Source organism: Mustelus asterias, chromosome 13 (assembly GCF_964213995.1).
Source record: "Mustelus asterias chromosome 13, sMusAst1.hap1.1, whole genome shotgun sequence".
Taxonomy (NCBI): domain Eukaryota; kingdom Metazoa; phylum Chordata; class Chondrichthyes; order Carcharhiniformes; family Triakidae; genus Mustelus; species Mustelus asterias.
The window spans coordinates 105,329,160-105,355,568 of NC_135813.1; the positions used below are offsets into that span (position 1 = coordinate 105,329,160).

The following is a 26,409-nucleotide window of genomic DNA, read 5'->3' on the forward strand; positions in this document are numbered from 1 at the left end:
CTGCCTGCCGCGGGTGGTGTGTGTGGGAGTTTAAAGGGAGAATTGGGACTGAGTACAATTGAGTCCTCTGGGTGAAGGAAGAAATCTCCATTGATGTGACGTTAGTCGTGCCTGTCAATGAGTCAGTAAGTGGGGAGGGGGGAAGGGGGAGGGTGGAGGAGGTCTCAGCTCATGGAGCAGCGAACAGCTCTGGTGACATGTTGTACCAGCTTTCATTGAACTTTGGCTCGAATTCTGCAACCGAATTGCTTCTGCTGCGCTCTGCCCGCTCCAGTTTGGGGAGAGCGGTTTCACTGACGACCACAGGGCGACTCGGGACGGGGCAGCTGGCCAGTGAAAGGTGCTGCTATCGAACTCTGAGGAGAGAACACCCCCTGGGCGCCAGGATTCAGCAGCACTGGGAGAACACAGAGAAAGTGTCCAGATATTACCCGCTGCACTGATAGCACAAGGTAAATATTAGCGACAATAAGGCACTTACTGCTCACTCTCCCTAGAACCTGTTTGAAGATACATTCATAATTAATTCAGGATATTAATACAAATGTCCACACTTGTGTGACATCGGAATATCTGCGTATTTCTTAAGTCATGATGCTTTGACATCTGATCATTGATATATTTTTTAAAGTACAACATATAATATATCATTTCATATAATGGAATAAATGGATTGTGGGGTCAAATGTATTCCAGTTTTGAATGTCCAAACATTTGTGGGAAGATAATTTTAAATAGTATATGAGGTGCTAGTATATACAACCAGGAAAGTGCGCACATCCTTTGCCTGAGGCGTTGAGGTTGGGTTTTTAACAATGCACACAGCTCCGACCAGAGTCAGGAAACTGCGGAATTCCGCTCTCCATTGCCTCACAGAGAGATATGTTGCAGAGAGCGGGACACACACAATAATATCTCAAGGTCAACGAGAGGGGAAAAAAAACCGTGCCGAAACAATAGAGAAATTTAAAAATGAATCAGTGCAGCCTGAGCAGAAAACGGTTCGGGAGCCGAAGAGAATCATACATGGGATACATGAACCTGACAGTGAGGCAGGAAAGCGGAGCCAAGTGGATCATTTTAAATGAGTGAAGATTGCCTTTGAGTATTAGCTAAGAACGCCCCGATCAGACTGAGAAATAGTGGGAATGGTCTGATCAAGACAAAAAAAAGATATTGAAAAATGCAGCGGCATTCTGACCAGGTTAAGATCTCGCAGGGATAAAGTTTTCATAGTCTAAAAGGCGTTTTCCCCGCTCCTGCTCGGCGTGTCTTAAACTTACAATTCAGAGAGGTCCCGGCGCGCCACTTAGAAACCTTGTGAAGGTCAAATCTCACTTCGAGATTTTAAATGCAACCTGTTATTTTCTAAAGTTTGCAATCTGCCGGAAAAGGGGCCATTTCGGCCCAGGTTGAACCGACGCAGCTGCGATTATTCTGGAGCTGCGTGTGTGTCTGTATCTGTATTCTGTGTGTCTGTCTTTGTGTGTGTGTTTGTGTGTGTATGTCTGTGTATGTGACTGCATGTGTCTGTCTGTATGTATGTGTGTGTGTTCTGTGTGTGTCTGTCTTTGTGTATGTGTTTGTGTGTGTATGTCTGTGTATGTGTCTGTCTGTATGTATGTGTGTGTGTTCTGTTTGTGTCTGTCTTTGTGTATGTGTTTGTGTGTGTATGTCTGTGTATGTGTCTGTATGTGTGTGTGTGTTCTGTGTGTGTCTGTCTTTGTGTATGTGTTTGTGTGTGTATGTCTGTGTATGTGTCTGTATGTGTCTGTCTGTATGTATGCGTGTGTGTGTGTTCTGTGTGTGCCTGTCTTTGTGTGTGTGTCTCTGTGTGGGTCTGTCTGAATGTGTGTGTCTGTGTTCTGTGTGTGCTGTATGTGTTCTGTGTGCGTGTGTGTGTCTGCCTGTGTGTGTGTACCTATGTTTTCTGTGTGCGTCTGTGTTCTGTGTGTGTTGTGTGTGTGCTGTGTGTGATCTTTGTGCGCCAGTGTGTGTTCTGTATGTGCGTTCTGTGTGTGTGTATGTGTGTGTGTGTCTATCTGTGTGTGTGTGTTGCGCGTGTGTGCGTGCCTGGACTCATTCTCCGCGGGAAGGGGTTTAATTTGGGTGGGAGAAGATGCACCAGCGGAAGAAGCACCCGGTGTAGTTCCAGAACGTGGCTATTGATGATTAGAGTGCAACAAGTCCACAGTCCTGGGGGGGGGGGGGGGGAACAGAAGTGTTTATTCTCTGGGATTCACAGACTTCTGTTTCATTATTCTATTTATTTGATATATATTTCACACATCGGTTCCTGAACAGATTTGGGTCCAAACACAAACTCAACATGAAGCAAGGATCCCGGTGGAAACTGGAAAACTGTAATATGTACAGTGGTCCAGAGCCACATTGGACTCGAAAAGTTAACACTTGTTTTTTCTCCCTCTTTCTCCACGGACGCTGCCAGACCTGCTGAGTATTTCCACCACATCCTGTTCATGTGTGACCCCTTGGTCAGAGAGCGGTTTGAAAAACCACACAGCCCTCACTCCCGAAACTTCTCTCTACAGATACTGCCAGACCCGTTGAGGGGTTCTAACAGTTCCTGCTTATATATATATATATATTCCCTACTTCCTATTTATTTATATGCATATTCCAATAATTCATATATATACAATTCTAAATACACACTCCTTAGCCAGTAGCCTTTCTTTAACGCACTGGGGGTATTCTCCTCTCTCCATACCGCTGAAGCATCTCTAAGCCATTTAAGGTTTTATTTGGGGAGCAATGATTCCTGAGTTTCAGAAAGCCGAGTTGAACATTGAGTTGTGCGGGAGTGGGTGAGGCACAGGCGAGTTTCCAGCCAGACTTGCACGGGGTGGAGGGAGGGCGAGGGAGGGGCGGGAGGGGGGAGGTGGAGTCAAGCTGAGATGGCTTCAATGTGGACCAGTTCTCGGTGATAAGATTTTATATTGTGTCTGGGCAGGAAAAAGGCAGGGCATGACTCCACTGCTACCAATATAAACTGATGTGGAGATGCCAGCATTGGACAGGGGTGGACACACTAAGAGGTGGCACAGTGGTTAGCACTGCTGCCTCACAGCATCAGGGACCTGGGTTTGATTCCCGGCTTGGGTCACTGTCTGTGTGGAGTTTGTACGTTCTCCCCGTGTCTGTCTGGGTTTCCCCCGGGTGCTCCAGTTTCCTCCCACAGTCTGAAAGACGTGCTGGTTAGGTGCATTGACCTGAACAGGCGCCTCAGTGTGGGACTAGGGGAATTTCACAGTAACTTCATTGCAGTGTTAATGTAAGCCTTACTTGTGACTAAGCAGAGAGTTGGGATAAATGGGTGCTTTTCTGGTTGGCAGTTGGTGACCAGTGGCGTGCCGCAGGGATCGGTGCTGGGGCCTCAATTGTTTACCATTTACATAGATGATCTGGAGGAGGGGACTGAATCTAGGATATTCAAGTTTGCTGATGACACGAAGGTGAGTGGGAAAGCGAATTGCGTGGAGGACGTGGAAAGCCTGCAGAGAGATTTGGATAGGCTGAGCGAGTGGGCGAGGATCTGGCAGAAGGAATATAATGTTAGCAAATGTGAGGTTATCCACTTTGGAAGAAATAATAGTAAATTGGAATATTATTTAAATGGAGAAAAATTACATCGTGCGACTGTGCAGAGGGACCTGGGGGTCCTTGTGCACGAATCGCAAAAACTCAGTCTGCAGGTGCAGCAGGTGATCAAGAAGGCGAATGGAATGTTAGCCTTTATCGCGAGGGGGATAGAATATAAAAACAGGGAGGTCTTGCTGCAACTGTACAAGGCACTGGTGAGGCTGCAACTGGAGTACTGTGTGCAGTTTTGGTCCCCTTATTTGCGAAAGGATATATTGGCCTTGGAGGGAGTGCAGAGAAGGTTCACCAGGTTGATACCGGAGATGAGGGGTGTAGCTTATGAGGAGAGATTAAACAGATTGGATCTGTACTCGTTGGAGTTTAGAAGGATGAGGGGTGATCTTATAGAGACATATAAGATAATGAAGGGGCTGGATAGGGTAGAGGTGGAGAGATTCTTTCCACTTAGAAGGGAAACCAGAACTAGAGGGTACAGCCTCAAAATAAGGGGGGGCCGGTTCAGAACAGAGTTGAGGGGGAACTTCTTCTCTCAGAGGGTAGTGAATCTCTGGAATTCTCTGCCCATTGAAGTGGTGGAGGCTTCCTCGTTGAATATGTTTAAATCACGGGTAGATATTTTTCTGATCGATAAGGGAATTAGGGGATATGGGGAGCAGGCGGGTAAGTGGAACTGATTCGCTTCAGATCAGCCATGATCTTGTTGAATGGCGGGGCAGGCTCGAAGGGCCAGATGGCCTACTCCTGCTCCTATTTCTTATGTTCTTATGTTCTTATAATAAATAAACTTTACTTTTAAAAGTACAAAGTCTCACAACATCAGGTTAAAGTCCAACAGGTTTATTTGGAATCACGAGCTTTTGAAAGGCTGCTCCTTCATCAGGTGAGTGGAGGCGTGGGTTTAGAAACGCAGTATATATCGGCAAAGAGACAATTACAAGATAATTACAGATTGGAATGTGAAGAATGGTTGGAATGTGGGTCTTTACAGGTAATCAAGTTGCACACATGAGGACAGGCTCAACCGGGATCTAGGGTTCTTTCTGGTCACTATTTATAAGCCCCACCATACTGCCTGGGTTTGCAAAATCCAACTAACTGTCCTGGCTTGAGACAATTCACACCTCTTGAACCTTTTTTGATTTGATTTGATTTATTATTGTCACATGTATTAACATATGGTGAAAAGTATTGTTTCTTGCGTGCTATACTGACAAAACATACCGTTCATAGAGAAGGAAATGAGAGAGTGCAGAATGTAGTGTTACAGTCATAGTTAGGGTGTAGAGAAAGATCAGCTTAATGCAAGGTAAGTCCATTTAGAAGTCTGACAGCAGCAGGGAAGAAGCTGTTCTTGAGTCGGTTGGTACGTGGCCTCAGACTTTTGTATCTTTTTCCTGAAGGAAGAGGGTGGAAGAGAGAATGTCGAGGATGCATGGGGTCCTTAATTATGCTGGCTGCTTTGCCGAGGCAGTGGGAAATGTAGATAGAGTTAATGGATGGAAGGTTGGTTTGCGTGATAAATTGGGCTACATTCACAACCTTTTGTAGTTTCTTGCTATCTTGGGCAGAGCAGGAATCATACCAAGCTGTGATACAACCAGAAAGAATGCTTTCTATGGTGCATCTGTAAAGGTTGCTGAGAGTCATAGCTGACATGCCAAATTTCCTTAGCCTTCTGAGAAAGTAGAGGCGTTGGTGGGCTTTCTTAACTGTGATTGTCCCTTTCTCCACGCACACTGTTTGTACCTGTAAAGACTTGATTACCTGTAAAGACTCGCATTCCAACCATTCTTCACATTCTAATCTGTAATTATCTTGCAGTTGTGTCTTTGTCTATATATGCCGTGTTTGTGAACCCACCTCTCCACTCACTTGATGAAGGAGCAGCGCTCGGAAAGCTCCTGATTCCAAATAAACCTGTTGGACTTTAACCTGGTGTTGTGAGACTTCTTACTGTGCCCACCCCAGTCCAACGCCGGCATCTCCACATCATAATTAAGAATGGAAGTTAAAATCCGGCACATTTTGTCTCCCTAATCATATGTATGGTTTCCTACCTAATGCTTTTAAGGAGTTTGTGTCGGTGACAATTACAGGAGACAGATAAAGGAGCTGCAGTGATCTATGATGTGGAGATGCCGGCGTTGGACTGGGGTAAATACAGTAAGAAGTTTAACAACAGACCTGTTGGACTTTAACCTGGTGTTGTTAAACTTCTTACTGTGATCTATGCGGTCATTTCTGGTCACTGGGGTGAGGGTTTCGGCCTTTCTGACGTGTGGCAGACTTGTTTGCGTGTAGCCATGACTTCAGCCTCTATGTCACACTCTGGGGCGAGGTGTAACCCAAGAAGTTTCCATTTACTCGGCAGCATGTATAATTTATAGAGCCCATGGCTCTCCAGAAAGATGCTGCTTCTCCTATTGCAAAGACCTGCCTGGGCCGCAGTTCACCCTCTCATTCTGTGTCTTTCCCGTGAGCAGAGGCGGATTTTGGATGTCAGAGCCGCGGGAGTGGGCGTGAGGACATGTCTCCAAGTTCCCGCCTGTGATCGCCATTCATGGTAAGAGTTGCACCTCACTCCACACAGGCGCGTGACTCGTTACACTCCTTGGCTCAAATGTCCCACCTTCAATAATGATTTATTTTTATTTTTATTATGAAATTCCTAATTCCGAAGCTCTAACCGGCCTACAGAATACAACATCATTGCTAAGAAAACGATGATGCTACAGCATGTTTTATTTCAATGCTGAAGATTAAGGGGGGATGATGGCATGTCCAGAAAGTACTGATTTGCCAAATATATGGAGCTGCTGACGCGTGTAGAGAGAATGCCGAACGCGTGTCTCTGCGCTAAAAGGAGTAAAACAAGATTGGTTCAAGATCATTTTTTAAAAGGACTGACTTGATTACAGTTGCATGTTATGTCTGGTATCTGGGAGAAGATGTTGCCCCGGGCACTGTAACCTGCTGATCGAATACATTAGGGACTCCCCTTTGTAACCTTGAAACTGATTGCATATACCTGTATCCTCCGGCTGATCTACAAATATCACTTTCTTCGTCCACGTCTGAATTAAAAGACTCGCCCCTAATTTCCGACACTGACTTCAATGTTTCGTAATGATAGTTGTCATTATATTCTCATACTAATCTTTTCTTCCTGTGAGTAACACTTCTCATTTTTTTCTGAACAGTTTTCCATCCCCCAGTTGCCGGTTTCCATCGCTGCTTGTATCAAATACCAATTGGCTATTTACACGGATGAGGTTAATGTTAGTTCTCTCTACAATATGTGTGTGTTGGGTAGAGCAGTAACAGACATGTGGGGTATCCCCACACATTCACATACTCCCACACACAGATATGTGGGGCACACACACACTCACATACACCCACACACAGACATGTGGGGCACACACTCACATACTCCCACGCACAGATATGTGGGGCACACACACACTCACATACACCCACACACAGACATGTGGGGGACACACACGTACTCCCACACACAGATATGTGGGGCACACACACACTCACATACACCCACACACAGACATGTGGGGGACACACACACGTACTCCCACACACCTGACATGCGGGGCACCCCCAAACACTTATATCCTTCCAAAAGGGATCGCTACGAATATCACCATCCCCACCTCCGCCACCGTCCTCCAGGTCAGGGAGGCGATTGAAGAGGAGAAGGTGCTGAGGCAAACTGTACATTTCTAATTGTTCTCCTGGTTCAGATCAGTCAGTTCAGCATAAACCAGGGATTGGACATTTTGTGAGCGAGCGACTAGCTTAACTGACTGATACAATGACCTTATAGTTATATAAGTGGGATTTACACTCTATCCAGCTGTGTCGTACAGTGCTCAGAGTTATATAGTGGGATTTACACCTTTCTATCCAGCTGTGTCATACAGCGGCTACATCAGGAGACGGGACGCTTTGAAGACTGAATATCGGGATGTCTCGGGGTTTCTTTTTCAGATGTTCAGTTTGCTACTTCGCTTCCACCAGAGCCAAAATATGATTAAACAACAAAAAAACATAATCCCGCCCCAAAATAGAGAAATTGCCTCTCTTCTATGGGGCTTCCAGATCAAATAGCCCGGGGAGAAAGTTAAATAAAACAGGCGATGCTGGAAATGTTCAGCAGGTCAGGCAGCGGTTATGGAGAGAGAGAGAAATAAATGTTAACATTTCAGCTGGAATTTTGCTATCCAGGTGAATATTTCCAGCTTTTTTCTGCTTTCATTTCAGGTTGTTATTTAGTATTTAGGCAGTATTTTAGGCATTATTTAGTATTTATGCGTGAGAGTTACCTTTGATCGGATCAGCCTTCGCTTAAAGTCAATTGTTTAAGGGATAAATGATAGGAAAAACTTTAAAGGGAACTTTTCCCTCATTTGGACGCGCAGATTAAAGTGTCTCACCCATCTCTCTCCGGTATTGGCGTGCCGGGGGGCGGGGGTAGGAGGGTTTTATTTTTCACCGGCTAATGGTGAAAAGTTGCGACTTGCGATCACTGGAGCAGAAAGTGGATGGCGCCGAGGTGTGATGTGTGTTTGGGTCTCCAGCGGTTCAATCTGGCGGCTGTGTGTAACTGGGGCAGCTCACTGTGGGAGCATAACAATTAGAGGCAGCCAGCTGAGCACACAGTGAAAGCAAGCAGCTCTCAACCACCCCTGAGTTCTGTGACCTCTGTCCGAAGCCGGGGGTGTGGGTGTGTGTGGGGCGTGGGGGGGGGGGGGGGGGCGACTGGTTTTTCTCTCTCTCTCTCATCCCAAAGGCTGGGGGAGGTGGCAATGGATGGCAGGCGGCTGAGGAAGGGACATGAAGGCTCGGCCACCTCGCTGCGGGCTTACAGCTGCATCGCTTCCAAGTAACTGACCTTTGGGCTGTCCTCTTTCCACCAGTCAGGCAAAGGGCCACTGCAGGTCATGCTGAAGCAGGTGAAGCAATGGAAGTCAATGTGCAAGGGGCTTATCCTGGGAACTCTGCTGACAACCTGCATGATCCTACTCTACTCGTACGCAGCGCCTCCTCACCAGTTCAGCCTGCAGGAGTAAGTCTCTCTCTTATCATTTTACCTCTTCGCTTTGTGCAGATGGGGCTTGTTTCCAGTTTCAAGAGCGATGTCATGAGTAACATGTGAACAGGGCTTATTAATTAATATTTCACTTCTTAAATTTATTGGGCTAAAGTTTCTGGGTGATGCAGCAATGAGTAATTTAGTTTTATCTTTAAAGAGGAAGTGAGAGATAGCATTGTCGCAATGACTTTATTTGCACAATGCATATCTCACTATTAATTTTTCCACAGAGGTTCATGACAATCTGTACCCCAAGCTCGCTCTGTAATTTAAGAGAAACATGTTCATTTTACTATTCAACATGCTCAGCGAGCGCCCTCTTCTGACACATATATTTGGAATGTTCTGGGGAAATGTAAGGACATAAGAACGAGGAGCAGGAGTAGGCCATTTGGCCCCTCGAGCCTGCTCCACCATTCAATAAGATCATGGCTGATCTTTTTGTGGACTCAGCTCCACTTACCCACCCGCTCACCATAACCCTAATTCCTTTACTGTTCAAAAGTGTATCTATTGTTGCCTTATAAAACATTCAATGAGGTAGCCTCAACTGCTTCACTGGGCAGGGATTTCCACAGATTCACAACCCTTTGGGTGAAGAAGTTCCTCCTCAACTCAATCCTAAATCTGCTCCCCCTTATTTTGAGGCTATGCCTCCTAGTTCTAGTGAATGTAGTTAAACATACAAGGAGTGTATTATTACCTGTATTTTAAACTGTTAAATTTGGGGTGAAAATTCCAGCATAATTCTACTCCAATCATAAAATTAAAATCTTGTCATTTTACATACCAGTGTACACAATTCCTAGTGTCACCACTCCAAAATTTCGATAAAAGCCAATTATTGCGGATGCTGGAATCTAGATGCTGGAATCTGGAACCATCGCTGATTCCCCTCCCATTTTCTATACCTTTTAGCTTTGACAAAGGGTCATCTGGACTCGAAACATCAGCTCCTCTCTCTCTCCTTACAGATGCTGCCAGACCTGCTAAGCTTTTCCAGCATTTTCTCTTTTGACTCCAAAGATTCAGTGGGTGAGAGAGCCCTCTGTTACTGAGTCACAGGACAATCAGCAACTTGCATTTAAACAGCGCCCTTAAGGTAGTAAAAGCCTTTCACAGGAGTGCTATCCAACAACATTTAATATGGACTCACATAAGGAGATAAAAAGAGGAAGTATTCGGTAGGTCTGGCAGCATAAGATCAGAAGTGAGGATGTTTGTTGATGATTGCACAATGTTCAGCTCCATTTACAACTCCTCAGATACTGAAATAATCCATTTCCAAATGCACCATGACCTGGACAATATCCAGGCTTGGGCTAACAAGCAGCAAGTAACATTTATGCTGCATAAGTGCCATCTCCAAGAGAGAATCTGACCATCATCCCTTGACATTCAAAGGCATTGCCATCGCTGAATCCCCCACTATCAACATCCTGTGGTTCACCACTGACCAGAAACTGAACTGGACGAGCCATATAAATACTGTGGTTACAAGAGCAGGCCAGAGGATAGGAATACTGTGGCAAGTAACTCACCTCCTGACTCCCCAAAGCCTGCCCACCATCAACAAGGCACAAGTCAGGATTCCCAACTTGCCGGATGAGTGCAGCTCCAACAACACTCAAGAAGCTCAACACCATCCAAGTAACAAAGCAGCCCCGCTTGATTGGTACTTCTGCCACAGACATTCACTCAGTCCACCACCGATGAACAGTAGCAGCAGTGTATACCATCTACAAGATGTACTGCGGGAGTTCACCAAGGCTCCTTAGGCAGCACCTTCCAAACCCAGGACCAGAAGGACAAAGGCAGCCGATACTTGGGAACACCACCACCTGGAAGTTCCCCTCCAAGTCACTCACTATCCTGATTTGGAAATATATCGCCATTCCTTCACCATTGCTGGGTCAAAATCCTGGAATTCCTTCCCTAACAGCACTGTGGACGTACTTACACCTTAGGGACTGCAGTGATTCAAGAAGGCAGCTCACCACCACCTTCTCAAGGGCAACTAGGGATGGGGCAATAAATGCAGGTCTACCCAGCGGCGCCCACATCCCATGAATGAACTTTTAAAAAAAATCTGTGGAGCAAGAAAGAGAGTTAACATTTCAGGTCTGTGATCTGTATCAGAAAGGAGTATTTGGGTAGGTGACCAAAAATCTGGTTAAAGGGATAGGTGTTAAGGAGCGTTGTAAAGAGAGGTGGGGAGGCAGTGGTGAGGTTTAGGGAAGGATTTCTAAAGCTTAAGGCCTGGACAGGTGAAAGCATGGCTGCCAGTGTGTGAAGCAGTTAAAATTGAGGATGTGCCAGAGATCAGAATTGGAATACGTAGAGATCTAAGATAGTTGTAGGGCTGAAGCAGATTATGGAGATGGGGCGGGAAAGGCCATGAAAGGACATGAAAACAAGCATGAGAATTTTAAAATCCAGACATTGCTTGACCGGGAGCTAATGTAGGTCAGTGAGCACAGGGATGGTAAATGGATGGCACTTGCTGCAAGTTAGGATAGGGACAGCAAAGTTTTAGATTAACTAAAGTTTGTGGAGAATGGAAAATGGGAGTATGGCCAGGTGAATATTGGAATAGACAAGTCTAGAAGTAATAAAAGCATTGATTTGATTTGATTTATTATGTCACATGTATTAGTACACAGTGAAAAGTATTGTTTCTTGCGCGCTATACAGACAAAGCATACCATTCATAGAGAAGGAAAGGGATAGTGCAGGATGTAGTGTTACAGTCACAGCTAGGGTATAGAGAAAGATCAACTTAATACGAGGTAGGTCCATTCAAAAGTCTGATGGCAGCAGGGAAGAAGCTGTTGTTGGGTCGGTTGGTGCATGACTTCAGACTTTTGTATCTTTTTCCCAATGGAAGAAAGTGGAAGAGAGAATGTCCGGGGTGCGTGGGGTCCTTGATTAAGCTGGCTGCTTTTCCGAGGCAGTGGGAAGTGTAGACCGAGTCAGTGGATGGAAGGCTGGTTTGCATGATGGACTGGGCTTCATTCACAACCCTCTGTAGTTACTTGTGGTCTTGGCAGAGCAGGAGCCATACCAAGCTGTGATACATTCAGAAAGAATGTTTTCCATGGTGCATCCGTAAAAGTTGTTGAGACTCGTAGCGGACATGCCAAATTTCCTTAGCTTCCAAAGAAAGTAAAGGTGTTGGTGGGCTTTCTCAACGATAGCGTCAGCATGGAGTGACCAGGACAGGTTGTTGGTGATCTGGACACCTAGAAACTTGAAGCTCTCAATGAGGGTGCAGCAGCAAATGGACTAAGGCAGGATTGGAGATAGGTAATGCTACAGCCATATGTGAATTTAGGTGATTTTGGTGATGGACCAGGTAGGTGGTTGGAAGCTTATCTCAGGGTCAAACACAATAACATGGTTGCGAGCAGTCTAGTCCCACTGTCAGCTGTTAGCCAGGGACAAAATGGAGTTTGTGGAATGAATTGAAGACAGTGACTTCAGTCTTCCCAATATTCCCAATATTCTGCTCATCCTGTAACAATGTTGGACAAAGGGCATGATAAATTCCAAATAGGGGGAAGGTTGAGAGCATCGATGGTGAGGTAGAGCTGGGTGTCACAGCATACACCAGATCTTGGCATTGATCAGATGTCATGGGGCGCGGTATGTTGATGAGAAATAGGAAGGGGAGATAGAGGGGTTGCAGAGATTAGTGTGTGAGAACAAGCAAAGAAACCATTGCAGGTGATTCTCTGGCTACAGCTGAACAGATACCAGTAAGGGCTATCTCCTCAGTTGGTTGGCAGAGGAGTCAGATCGTGCCGATGTCTTTATATCCAAGCAGCAGTAACTGTCTTTACATCCAGGATAAGTCACAGAATGTGTTGATAGCAGAACAAGGGTCAGTGCTCTGTGAAAGCAAAACATAAGAACAAGGGGTAGATGGTCCTGTGGGGGTGGGGAGTTGAGCCAAAAGAAATTGCATAGAAGAAGCTCCCACCAATTCCTGACCTTCTATTTTGCTTCACCTGCTCTACCCCCTCGTATCACCTTTCTACATCTCTTTAACTCCAAAGAGTCTTATGGATTCGAAACGTTAACTCTGTTTCTCCCTCCACAGATGCTGCCAGCCCTGCTGAGATTTCCAGCATTCCCTGTTTTTATTCCAGATTTCCAGCATCTGCACTATTTTACTTTTATTTTAGTTCCAATTACATTTTGGGTCCAGTAATGTGTTTCAAAGTGGACTGCAGCACTGAGTCACAATGTCTGAGAAACACAAAGGAAGATAGCTTGTCATTTTACAACAGGAACAGTATCTGTTCAACACCAGGCAATATCACTAGATAGATACAGATGAACTTGCATTTAAAAGGTGCCTTTAACATATCACGCAATCCCAAAGTGCTTCACAGAAGTGCAAGCGGACAAAAATTGATCTTAAGTCAAAGAAGAAGCTTGGTCGAAGGAGTAAGAAAGAGACTGAGAGACTTAGGTAGGGAATCCCAGAGCTTAGGGCCTTCACTGGGGTAAAGGAAATTGGAAATGATGAAATTCACTCTTATACCAACTCTGGGTTTATACCTCTGTTTAATATTTGTGCAAAGCATGGATCACTCCCTAGCGTACTAAAGCTTTAGGGCGGGATTTTCTGGCCACCACATGCCCCAAGGAAAGTCCCACCCAAGGTCAACGGACCTTTGCATGGTGCGCCCGTGCCCACTACAATTCTCATGGTGGGTGGGATGGGAAAATTCCGCGCTTAGTGCGGGCGCAGCCTTCCAGGATAGCTCAACTGAGAGTGAGCTTGTCATTTCCACTTGCAGTGCTCAATTTCTCCGTTCCAAAACTGGTTTGATGTTGTTTGCAAAGATCGTATAGATGGAGTTCGAGGCAACTATAATAAGCAATGTTATCTCAGTTTTTGGGTTCCACCACAGTTTTCTTTTAATGTAAATATGAGCCACTACAATAATGCTGTCCGCACGTAGAATCCTAAAATGAGAAAAGAGGCCATTCAGTCCATCATGCTCTTTGCAAAGCTAGCCAATTAATCCCAATCCCCTGTTCTTTCTCTTTCCTCACATGCTGCAAATTTTCCACTTCAAGTATTTATCCAGTTTCCTTTGGAAAGTGATTATTGAATCTACTTCTGCCATCCTTCCAGTCAATGCATTACAAATCATAACAACTCACTGTGTAAAAAAAAATCTCCTCATTTCATCTCTGCTCCTTTTGACAAATCTGCATCCTCTGGACAGTTGCTGTTAAAGGAAATTTACTCAAAACCCTTCATTATTTTGGACATTTTTACCAAATTGTCACATAGTGTTCTCTGCTCCAAGAAAGCAACTCCAGCTTCTCTAGATTCTCCACTTAACTGAAGTCCCAGATCCTTATACCATTCCAGTAAATCCCCTCTGAACCTTCCCTAAGGCCCTGACATCCTGCTTAAAGTGTGATGCCCAGAATTGGACACATTGGCTGGAATTTTACCACCTTGCCCGCCCCCCCCCTCCGATTCTGGGACGAGCGGGGCTCGCAGAATGGCATTCTCTGTTGGCCTCGGGCGGGATCTTACGAGCCTCGGGCGGGCGAGGCGGTAAAATTCCAGCAAATATTGCAGCTGGAATTTTCAAGGTTAGGCACAGTTTCCTTGCTTTCGCCTTTATTTTTAAAAAACCAAGGATCCCATGTCTTTTATTTAACTGCCTTCATAACCTGTCCGGGCACCTTCAAAGGCTTATATAGGCACAGACACCAACTCTTGTGATTTTATCTGACAATCCCACAAGAAAGCTCTGAAATTTTTCTAAATATATTTATCTAGGGGTAAGATTGGAATGAGCAGGATAGCTGGGATTTTCCGGTTTCTCCGCGATGAGTTTTCACGCGGTAGAAGCATGCGAGCCATTGGCTGGCGGCCAGATGTTCCACTCCCGCCGAAGTCTATGGGCTTTTGCATGCCTTGCCAGCTCTGGTGCCGGGGAACCCACCGCAAGGGGTCGACTTTGACAGGACTGGAAAATCCTGGCAGGAGGGGCTGGAAAATCCTGCCAAATATTTTTGTTTTCTGCTGAATGCCGTTGTCTGGGCAGTAGTCACGTATCACCGTGCTGAAAGGCAGGTGGCAGGGAGGGGAAGATTTCATTGGTGCCTGCGGTCACAGTGCATCAACGCTCCTCTTGGGAATTCTCTCGGGACCTGATTTAATTTTAAAGATCTTCCCAAACCCGATCATTTTGGCCAGGTTTCCCATCCCATTCCATTGCTAGTTGCTCATTTTCCAATTGCCATGTGTAAAACATCTATTTATTTACCTTCAGGATGCTATAAAAATTTAAGTTGTTGTTGTCCACCCCAGATTAGACCAGAAGGAAAGGGTTATACACAGTCCACAGGTCAAATAAGTGGAATATGGGTTCTGGGATTGAATTGCATGGTGCTATCAATGACCCTATGACTCTTTGGCTGGGGTTTTGTAAACAGCGTGCTGTTTCTGATGTAACCAGAACTGTGAGCCACTTACACCTTTCACTATTTTCCCCATGTCCCACACAATTACAATGAAAATTCTTAGTTCCAACAGCATGCCTGCAAAACAATTGCGATTCAGCGATGGGGGAAGCTTTTCACTGTTCAAACCCTGGGGGAGAAAGAAGGTGATGTAGTGGTGATGTCACTGGACTAGTGATGTAGAAGCCCAGGTTAATATGAGTTCAAATCCCACCACGGCAGCTGGTGGAGTTTAAATTCAATTAGCAGATCCACAAAAATGTGATTGATTTTTATCTACCCTGTGAACTGGCCAAGCAAGCCACTCAGTTCAGGGGCAATTAGGGATGGTCAACAAATGCTAGCCTTACCGGTGATACCCACATCCCATGAAAGAATAAGGCCAGGTGTGGGCGGGCTACAAAAGACCCTCCTGCACCAATGGCACAACTGCCATTAACATAAGACTTGAGAGCACAAAAGTGACATAGTTTTTTATCAAAATTAAATTCACTTGGAAGTATTTCACCCCACATTACTTTCACTTTATCCATGTGCGCATCATCGTTGTTTGATGTGGCAATGCCAACATTGGACTGGGGTGGGCACAATAAGAAGTCTCACAACACCAGGTTAAAGTCCAACAGGTTTATTTGGTATCACGAGCTTTCGGAGCGGATGGAGGAGTGGGAGATAGACCCAGGGGAGGGCAGGGTTCAATCAGCTGATGGAGGAGCAGCGTTCCGAAAGCTCGTGATACCAAATAAACCTGTTGGACTTTAACTTGGTGTTGTGAGTCTTCTTACTGTCATCTTTGTTTGATGAGATTAGCTTAGTCAGAGGCCTAAGTGCATTGGCACGCCTCATGTATGGTTATGGGAGAGTTAGGGACATTTCCATTATTGCGAAGAAACAGTGTCGTGTTTTTCTTTAATTGAATGTTCTTATTTGTGTCCAATGTTGTACTTACCGCTCTGGAATATAGCTGGCCTTCCCTTTCATGCATTGTAGAGGACCTTGTTTGAGCACAATCTCAGTAGGGATTATTGAAATGTTATAGGTGAATTCAATACATTGTAAGGACAGTGCCAGCCATACCCTAAGATGGACACACTATTGGACAGTAATGACACCACTCTGTAGCCCACTAATTTTCTCACCTTGAGAAACTCCCTACCACCCCCAGGCCCTTCCTACTTCATTCCTCAATGCCCCTGACACCCCTCACCCCACCCTCCCCTAATTCCTGTACCATTCCTTCATGCCCCAACCCCGCCCTCTGCCCTCCCCCGGGTCTATTTCTCACTCCTCCGTTGACCACTCCCTTCCCGAGCCTCCATGCAAGCTGCCATTTTCCTCCTCCCCTCCCTTGTGCCATTGAGCAAAATCAGAAATCCGCTGCCCTTATGCCCAACTCTACAAAGCTGATGGGTGAATGCCCCTTTAAACGATTATGAACGGATGCCGCAAGATTCTTGTGTGCCACAGACTTTATCTTGAAAATAGGACGTAATTTTAAAACTTTTACATCAAATGGCATGCAAATTTATTGCAAATATGTATTAGCCAGGCCGGTGTGTCACAAACACACTACACATTGGGGTGGCACGGTAGCACAATGGTTAGCACTGCTGCTTCACAGCGCCAGGGACCCAGGTTCAATTCTGGCATCGAGTGACTGTCTGTGTGGAGTTTGCACATTCTCCCTGTGTTTGCATGGGTTTTCTCCGGGTGCTCCCACAGTCCAAAGATATATGGGTTAGGTTGATTGGCCATGCTAAATTTCCGCTTAGTGTCAGGGGGATTAACAGGGTACTGTTCCAAGCCACTCACTGTCCTGACTTGGAAATATATCACCATTCTTTCGCAGTCGCTGGGTCAAAATCCTGGAATTCCCTCCCTAAAGACATCGTGGGTCAACCCACAGCACATGGACTGCAGCAATTCAAGATGGCGGCTCACCACCACCTCTCAAGCGCAACTAGGGATGGGCAATAAATACTGGCCAGCCCATGTCCCACGAATGAATAAAAAAATACATGGGATAACGGGGACAGGGCCTGGGTGGGATTGTTGTCGGTGCAGTGTGGATGGGCCGAATGGCCTCCTTCATTACTGTCGGGATTCTATGCTGACTTTACCACTGTATCTAAACCCTCTGCCAAGAAATCCAAAATTTTACATTCACCTCATTAACTTACATTTAGCGGCACATTTCCTGCTCTCGTGGACTCTATAAAATCCCACTCTGTGACTCAGAGTTTTAACATGTTTAAAATCTCCAACCAGGTATGTAACTTGGACCATTTGAAATAAGGATTTAAAACCTTAACTGCCATGATGTCAACATTCAATCAGTAAGAGACATTTAAGTTTCTTTTCAGAACCACATGTCAGATTCATTCACTGTTCTGTGCTAAAGCGTTTTCAGTTGAGTCTCCACTAGGGGTGCTGTACATGGCCTTGGTATCCCGCCTGTGTTAGTGAACAAGATTTCTAAAATTTAGTCAAGCATGTCACCCATCAGGTGGAAATTATCGGAGACCTTGCACACCGATGTGGCAAGTTGCATAAGGGATGCAGCCTCATTAAACCTTCAGGGGACATTCAGATGAAGGTTGAGTTAAAACAAGTTGGCAGCACAGAAACAGGACATTTGACCTAATGTCAGCATTTATGATCCACACAAGCCTCCCCCTACCACCCCCCCACCCCCCGCCATCTCACCTCATCAACATGTTCTTCTATTCATTTCTCCATCGTGAATTATGATCAAGAACTGGAATGTGGTAGAAGCGGATGCGGGAGTAACCTTTCAAAATGGAATCGGATAGGTATTTGAAGAGAAAGAGTAGGGGCATGACTAATTGGACGGCTCTACCAAAGGGCCAGCAACAGGGAGATAAGCTGAACGGCCTCCTTCTGTGCTGTACCATGACACTGGTGTGGGAGGGTAGATCCTTCTTTTAACACATATGCAGGGATAACAGGTAGGCTTCCTAAAATGTTTTTTATAAAGCATTTTCAGATTTTCAGATGTAGTAATAATCCCCCCCATCCCCACCCCCACACTACCCCCACCCCTGCCCCCCATGCATGTTTTGCAGTGGCAGAGGTAACCCACCATTAGTATCAGTGGGATCTTTCAATCCTGCCACTGCCGACAGGTTTTCCCATTGTTTGCTGGGAACCTGCTGGTGGGAACGGCTGGAAAATTTCGGCCATATTTTTTGAGAGAGCTCTGATCCAATATGGTTTAAATAATCCAGCTATACTGGTTTATATTTGGAAAAAATAGCAGCTCTTGACTTTTATACCAAATTTCTTGATTGAAGGAGTCCTCGCTTAATTTGAAATGCTGAGGTCGGCAAGTAGGGGATTTTCACAGTAACTTCATTGCAGTGTTAACGTAAGCCTACTTGTGACACTAATCAATAAATAAAAAGTTTTACACTCCAGGTTTTCCTGCTCCTGCATCCCATTAAAATGCTACCATTGAGTTTATTTTGCCTCTTTTCATTCTTCCTACCAAAAATGAATCATTTCACAATTCTGTGTTAAATGTAAAATGCAGTTTCTTACTAACAAGGACAGCTCCAGCAGTTTCTGCACTGATTCACTTCATGCTTGGGTCACTGTCTGTGTGGAGTTTGCACATTCTCCCCATGTCTGCTTGGGTTTCCTCCCGGTGCTCCGGTTTCCTCTTACAGCCCAAAGGTGTGCGGGTTAGGTGGATTGGCCATGCTAAATTGCCCCTTCGTGTCAGGGGGTCTAGCTAGGCTAAATGCATGGGGTTATGGAGATAGGGCCTGGCGATAGGGATTGTGGTCAGTGCAGACTCGATGAGCCGAATGGCCTCTTTCTGCAGTTTGAACAGCACCATCGGGCCACTGACATTATTTTGATGATTATAATGTTCCATCAATGCTGGCTCTGCAATCTCCAATTCGGATCTTATTGCTGAAAGGATAACTAGAATCATAGAATCCCTACAGTGCAGAAGGAGGCCATTCAGCCCATCAAGCTTGCACCGACAACGATCCCACCTAGGCCCTATCCCAGTAACCCCACATATTTACCCGTTAATTCCTCTAACCTACACATCCCGGGACACTAAGGGGCAATTGAGCATGGCCAACCAATCTACCCAGCACATCTTTTCAGTGTGGGGGGAAACCGGAGCACCCGGAGGAAACCCACGCAGACACGGGTAGAATGTGCAAACTCCACACAGACAGTGACCCAAGCCGGGAATCGAACCCAGGTCCCTGGAGCTGTGAAGCAGCAGTGCTAACCACTGTGCTACCGTGCTGCAATAATACAATTCTTTGTATTATTAGGAACTCTTCCTTCACATTGCCTTGTTTCCCATGTGGATGCATGTCAATGCAGTTTCTGAGTGCCTTTATTTAATTTGTTTCGTTCATCATTGCTCAGGACAGCAGGGGAATGAAAAGTTGGTTTAAGAAATGCTCTATTTTCAGTAAATGATTAATCAGAAGCCTAGAGAAAGATCATAAAGAATAGTAACATCCGTTGCACTAAGATTACTAGTAGTGACCCCAGTTACCCTTGGGGGTATTGTATAGAATCATAGAGTCCTACAGTACAGAAAGAGGCCATTCGGCTCATCGAGTCTGCACTGACCACAATCCCTATCGCCAGGCCCTATCTCCATAACCCCATGCATTTAGCCTAGCTAGATCCCCTGACACGAAGGGGCAATTTAGCATGGCCAATCCACCTAACCCGCACACCTTTGGACTGTGAGAGGAAACCGGAGCACCGGGAGGAAACCCAAGCAGACATGGGGAGAATGTGCAAACTCCACACAGACAGTGACCCAAGCAGGGAATCAAACCCGGGTCCCTGGCGCTGTGAGGCAGCAGTGTTACCCACTGTGCCACCATGCCGCCCATGGTGGCATTTTGGCATGAGTAAATTCTTTCACCAAAATGAATGGGGGATTTACGGCACTTAGCAGGTCAGCAAAATATTGAAAAATCTTGTTTACGAAAATTGTTAACATCAGTACTGTGTTCCTAACATATTTTGCCTCTCTTATTAGAGTTCCTGTTCCTTATTCCTGCTCTTACAAACCTGCACATGCCAGGAATGCCCCCCGGATAAATGGCTCCCAATCCACCTCCGAGCTCGGCAAAATCTGTACCCCTAAGGAAGATATCATGTTCATGAAGACACACAAGACTGCCAGTAGTACGATCCTCAACATCCTCTTCCGCTTTGGCCAGAAGCACCGCCTGAAGTTTGCCTTTCCCAATGGCAGGAATGACTTTTACTACCCATCCTACTTCGACAGGAGCCAGGTGAAGGACTACAGGCCGGGCATGTGTTTCAATATCATCTGTAATCACATGAGATTTAACTATGAAGAGGTTCACAAACTTCTCCCCGAAGACACTGTTTACTTCACCATCCTCAGGAACCCTGCCTATTTATTTGAGTCATCCTTCCATTATTTTGGTCGAGTGATCCCATTCACCTGGAAAATAAGCAGAGAGGACAGACTGGCTGAATTCCTCAGGGAACCTGACCGATATTATGACCCAAGTGGTTTTAACTCCCATTACTTGAAAAATCTGCTATTTTTCGACTTTGGCTACGATAATAACTTGGATATCAATGACCCCAAAGTAAAGAAGCACATTAAAACTATCGATGAAAAATTCCAGCTGGTCATGCTCCTCGAACATTTTGACGAATCCCTGATTCTTCTGAAGGATGTCATGTGCTGGGACCTGGATGACATCCTGTATTTTAAATTAAATGTACGGAAAGATTCCACTGTGTCAAGGATGACTGGAGAATTGTACAAGAAGGCAACAAACTGGAACAACATTGACTCCCTGTTGTACCAATACTTCAATGCTACTTTCTGGAGGAAAGTGGAAAGATATGGGTTTGACCGCATGGAGCATGATGTGAAAGAATTGCGCAGGCGCAATGACAACATGCAGTCAATTTGCATCGATGGCGGGCACCTGGTGGATGCCAACGCCATTCAGGAAGCTTCCCTAAAGCCATGGCAACCACTGGGCGAACGCTCCATCATGGGCTACAACCTCAAGAAGAACATCAGCAGAAAGCACAGGAAGCTGTGCAGGAAAATGCTCACCCCTGAGCTCCAGTATCTGAGTCAATTAGGAGTTAATCTATGGATAACAAAGTTATGGTCCCATATCAGGGGTTGGTTAAAATGGTAGCTGGCCAACTAGAAATGTGACGGGGCTTATTATTCACAATGCTGTCATTATGGCAGCCGCAGGGAATAGCAGAATTCAATTAATGCCACAGATCTTGGGCATTGTGTTGCTGCCATTCCAGATTGCCATGCAACCACAGGCAATCGTTCAAATATGTGTAAAATGTAGCTCACCCAGGGCGCCGCTCAAGATTTTGCTTTTTCTCTTTAAATTTCTATTGGTAAAATTGCCATTACTTTGGAGCTCCAGGTTATGCAATGTTCTATAAAATATCCAATCCCTACTTCCAGTTGCAACTATGATTTGTGGAGGATGCAAATGAAATAACTGTGAATTAGAAGTACGATCGCAGAAGTTAGAACACTGACCAAGTGCTGAGCAAACTCTGACCAATGCCATTGTGTGGCCATAGGGACTATTCCTGAAAGGCAGCAACTAATCACCCACTTGACGCTTCTCAAATAACATATTTATAAGGAACCTCCTACTCATCCTAGAATCCAGAATGTACTTTACATACCCAATAGTCTTAAATTATTTTAAGGAATTCACATCTGCCTTTTCTCATACTATTAAAAACACAACCATGTTCTTGGAGACTTTGCATTGTTACTGTGCCTGACCATATCAGTGGCAATGCTTTCTGTCATTGCAGAGTAACAAACCCATGCAACATCATTTTTAATGAAGTTTTCATAATTTGGCTGTGTGAAGCAAGGTGATGAATGTATAGGCCTCTGAATAAAACTTGTTTTATATATATATATATTATATATCCCATTCAATCGTAAAGCTCTCAGTTATAACGCTATGCGCTGAATGCTTTCATCTATGCAAATTGATTCAATGGGAATGTCCAGGATTGTCCACCTCTCATTATAATAAAAAATGATTGCCTCTTAACTGCCATGTTACACTGAGAGCAAAAAGTACTTACTGCCCATATTGTCAAATCTCTGTGATTATCTAAGTATCTGGTGAACAATGAATTGGCTTAAGGTCAGGGGGGAAATCAACTTTTGATCCTGTAGAAAGTGACACTCATTAATATGGGATTATCACTAATTATCACTAATTATTTCCATTCTGCTCTTACACAAATATTTAGCAAGAAAACAGGAGTTATTTTCATTCATGCTATCAGCCTGCAACAACAAGAAGTTCCATTTCCATATTGTCTTCAACACAGCAAAGTATCCCAAGACACTACACTTCATAGGAGCATAATCAGACAAACATGTAGGTGCTGTTATCAGAGGTCAGCTCTGCATGAAGGTGAATTTTCTAGTCTGCAGGATAGAAATCAGCAGGGCGTTCACCTTAGAGACCATCTAAACACACTCTTACCGCGACAAATAGTGAGAGACATGATCATCTATGTACTGTATTAACTGGAGACCAGGACGCATAAGCCAAGAGAAAAAAGATCATTTTAAAAGGATTAATTTTCCTGTGTGATTATATGGCTAATCAAGCAAAGGGAGCTCTCTGTGAATGCTGTTAAAATACACAAGCAGTTTTTGTAACAGTAGCTTACTGTTTACCATTTCTGTATCAACCACTCAGTACTTTGCCTTCAAAGGCAGAGGCACTAATTATTTGTATATAATAATTGTGGCGGAAAAGAGAACACTATTGTGAAATGAATATCATTAGTGATGCGACAGTTGATTTGAAGTCTGTTCAATGGCTTGCACACAATCAATGGACCTGATGAAAGTTTGAACTCCACCCTGACCTAAATATTCTTCTTTATAAATGTGGACAGTGTATAAAAAGTCTCAGGTTCAGATCTGGTTCCCGGGCTCTGCTTTTCCCTATTGTCTGCCGTAGGCAGGCAATGGAGAACACATTCCATTCATTTGTCGGTGTTCTGGGCTGCCACTTGTGGGTCTTTGGTCAGAATTTTGTTAATCCTGTGACATGGGAGATATCCCTAATTTGACTCGAGTGCTCTCCCTTTGAAATAGCAAAACATGTAAACATTAAGACAAGAGAAACACAACAGGACGAGGTAGTTTGATATAATTTGTAAAGCAAAGCTTCAACGTTTCCATATGATTAAGAAGTCAATCGTATGGACTTTTATTTTTTTTATTTTGATACTATTGAAAAAGTTACATTTATCATTTTGATGAATGAGGTAGTACAATGACTTTGTAAAAATATAAACATATGGTGCTAATCAATGAAAATGACACACTGCTCAACAGTTGGACTATGTAAATATATAGTACACTGGATTTCTGTTTAATTAATAAATACACTGAGGCGTGATATATTGTTGTAGTTCTGGCTACAACACCGTCTTTAAAACTGATGGTTGTACTTAATGGATGGTGATTAATTAAAAAGGGAAAATGATCCCTTAATATGATCATAATGGAACAAAAAGGCACTAAAATGCCTTTCTACAAATATATTACACATGTACATGTTATAAATGGCTATCGTTGAATCACATAGACATTATAGACATTACTGAGTCCAATGTGTTGCAGCTTTTGATCCAGCAAATCTTTTCCACAAAGGGCTAACGTTAAATATTATGCTTTGTCTCATCTCATCTGAATTCCTTCCAGCTGAAAAACTGCACGAGGTTCCGTGAACCTGATTGAATAGTAAATACTGCTTTTGAGAAGCCAAGCTGAGCGAATTATTTAAGCAGTTTTCAAAAATTGCAACCACAAATGTAGCACTGACTTGTGACAAGGTTAGTGCTGCATGCAATTGACTACCAGCGACGGTTGACAATTGTATTGTTGGCTGCCTTGCATTCGTCAGTGATTCATTTTCCATTCATCCCTCAATCTCCCCCACTCCCTCAGTTGATGCCCAGTGCATTGAGTCAGTAAATTTGTCCACCGCTTTCTCTTCAAATGTACTGTATTACTGTGAAATGGAATATTTTCACATCAAATTTTACATTCTATTTTGTGTTTATTTCATGATGTGGAGATGCCGGCGTTGGACTGGGATGGGCACAGTAAGAAGTCTCACAACACCAGATTAAAGTCCAACAGGTTTATTTGGAATCGTGATTCCAAATAACAACCTGGTGTTGTGAGACTGCTTACTGTGTTTATTTCAAGTATTTTACTTTTCATTGCAGTTATAACAAATTTCAAGCAAGCACAAGTCTACTTTCTATGTAGGTTTTCCTCCACTTGCACTTAGCTTATGAGGGAAAGAAGAATTCAAGTCGATGGATCATTCATCCTGCCAACCAACCCCAAAATGTGCCTAAACTGCAGAACCCTGCCAGTGACAAAAGCAGAAAGGACGGGAAGGGGAGGTTTATTCGCCATGGTCAAATCTAGCTCTCCTGCCATTAGTTTGCAACAATGACAAATATAAAACTTGGCCAAGTGCCCTGCAAAAATATTGGAGCAATTGGCTTTTCGAGCGACATATCGTCAGTTTAATGATATTTACAGCCCAATTTGAAAATTTCAAATGTGATAACAAACAGCACAATGAACCAAAAATAAGGACATTTCAAACCAACAATAATCTATCAAAATTCGCACTAGACGTTTCAAAAAACTAGCACATTTTGTAATTTTCCATGTCTGCACTGAATGTATCTGCTGGTTAACTTCAATGTAAATATTCAGATAATCTAGTTTCCTGTAAATGCAGCCTGTGGTTGAAATGCTATGTATCATCATCTGCTACAAAACAGTACCGTACCATAATGGCATGGTACGTAATATTCAATTTGATTTGCAATGAGAAACTATGCCTGAAGTTTTCTCTGCTATTCGGATCACCCATACATGCTGCAACTAGGGTAGTGATCAATTATTGTAGTGAGGCTTTTAAAAAAGATAAATAACATGCAAGACCAAAAATAGCAAGTGTACTAGAAGTGTAAGTCACAGCTATGTGTAAGTCATTGTTCCATTTGGAGTTACCATTTCACTTCAACCCAACAAGTTCTATACTGTGTCAGTATAGAAACTTCTCCCTTATTTTTAGTGGACACAAAAATATTACAAAAGGTGTGACCTATACACCATATTATACAAAAGTAAGGAAGGTTCTGTGTTCAGATTTGATGTGTTCATGGAACATGTAAAGTAGAATCTGTAATGGTGAGTAAATTTGTAATCATGAGTTTCAATTCCATTCTAAGGGTGGAATTTTCCAGTCCCTACTGCCAGCGTGATTTTCGAGTCCCGCCAAAGTCAATGGACGTTTGAACGGCTTGCCGTATTTTCCAGCCCCACCCCCTGCCGCAACGGGCCCCAAAACATTCCGTCCTATGTTTTGTGCTTAGTGTCTGACATTACAGACATGAATATACTGTACGTTCATTATTTTCGTGCACTGAAATGATATTTATGATTATATCACATTGCAGTAGAGAGGAGGGAGCGAGTTATTTGAGAGTTTCGCTTGCAGTCACAGGTTACTTTATTCTTGCATAGATTGGTTTCAAACCAGCTTGGAACTACAGACTGTCATTCACCTGAGCACTTGTCCTATATCAATCCCATCTGCCTTAACATTTCCACAAATGTAAATATCGCTTCATACATGTATCAGTGCAACCAACTATTTAACAAACATTAGTTATTGTGACATTGATTCTAACATCAGGCAGCAATCTAACAGCATAGCTTCACAAAGGATACACATGTCCAACTATTCACAATCACACTCCTATTTTTGTCAATGTAAACGATTGTGTCACATTTTCTTTGCTTTAAGATCATTCCATTTAAATTCTGAAGAACTGTTTGCTAATGAACAAAGGAAACAAAGCTTTTTGATTTGTGTCTGGTTGATGCCCAGCACTTCCATGAACTGCTATATGATATTAATCCAAGAGTTCATTCCAAACATGTCAACAGTATTAATGTTTGTGAGCAGCTGCAGTTTAAGCACTTTTTGTTTGCATGTATATAGGCAATGTAATTTATTCAATAAAAATGATATTTTCCAATAACAAGAATGTTGTGAGGGGAT

At 44.0% G+C, this 26,409-nt stretch overlaps 1 protein-coding gene across 1 annotated transcript; it reads left to right on the plus strand.

The window, feature by feature from the left end:
- The first annotated feature begins 202 nt into the window (after positions 1–202).
- Positions 203–26,378, plus strand: gal3st1a (galactose-3-O-sulfotransferase 1a). The gene is made up of 4 exons (XM_078227418.1): positions 203–452; positions 6,108–6,187; positions 8,559–8,707; positions 20,280–26,378. The coding sequence occupies exons 2-4, from the start codon at positions 6,185–6,187 to the stop codon at positions 21,433–21,435; spliced, it is 1,308 nt and encodes a 435-aa protein (XP_078083544.1). The 5' UTR covers positions 203–452; positions 6,108–6,184; the 3' UTR covers positions 21,436–26,378.
- The last annotated feature ends 31 nt before the right edge of the window (positions 26,379–26,409 follow it).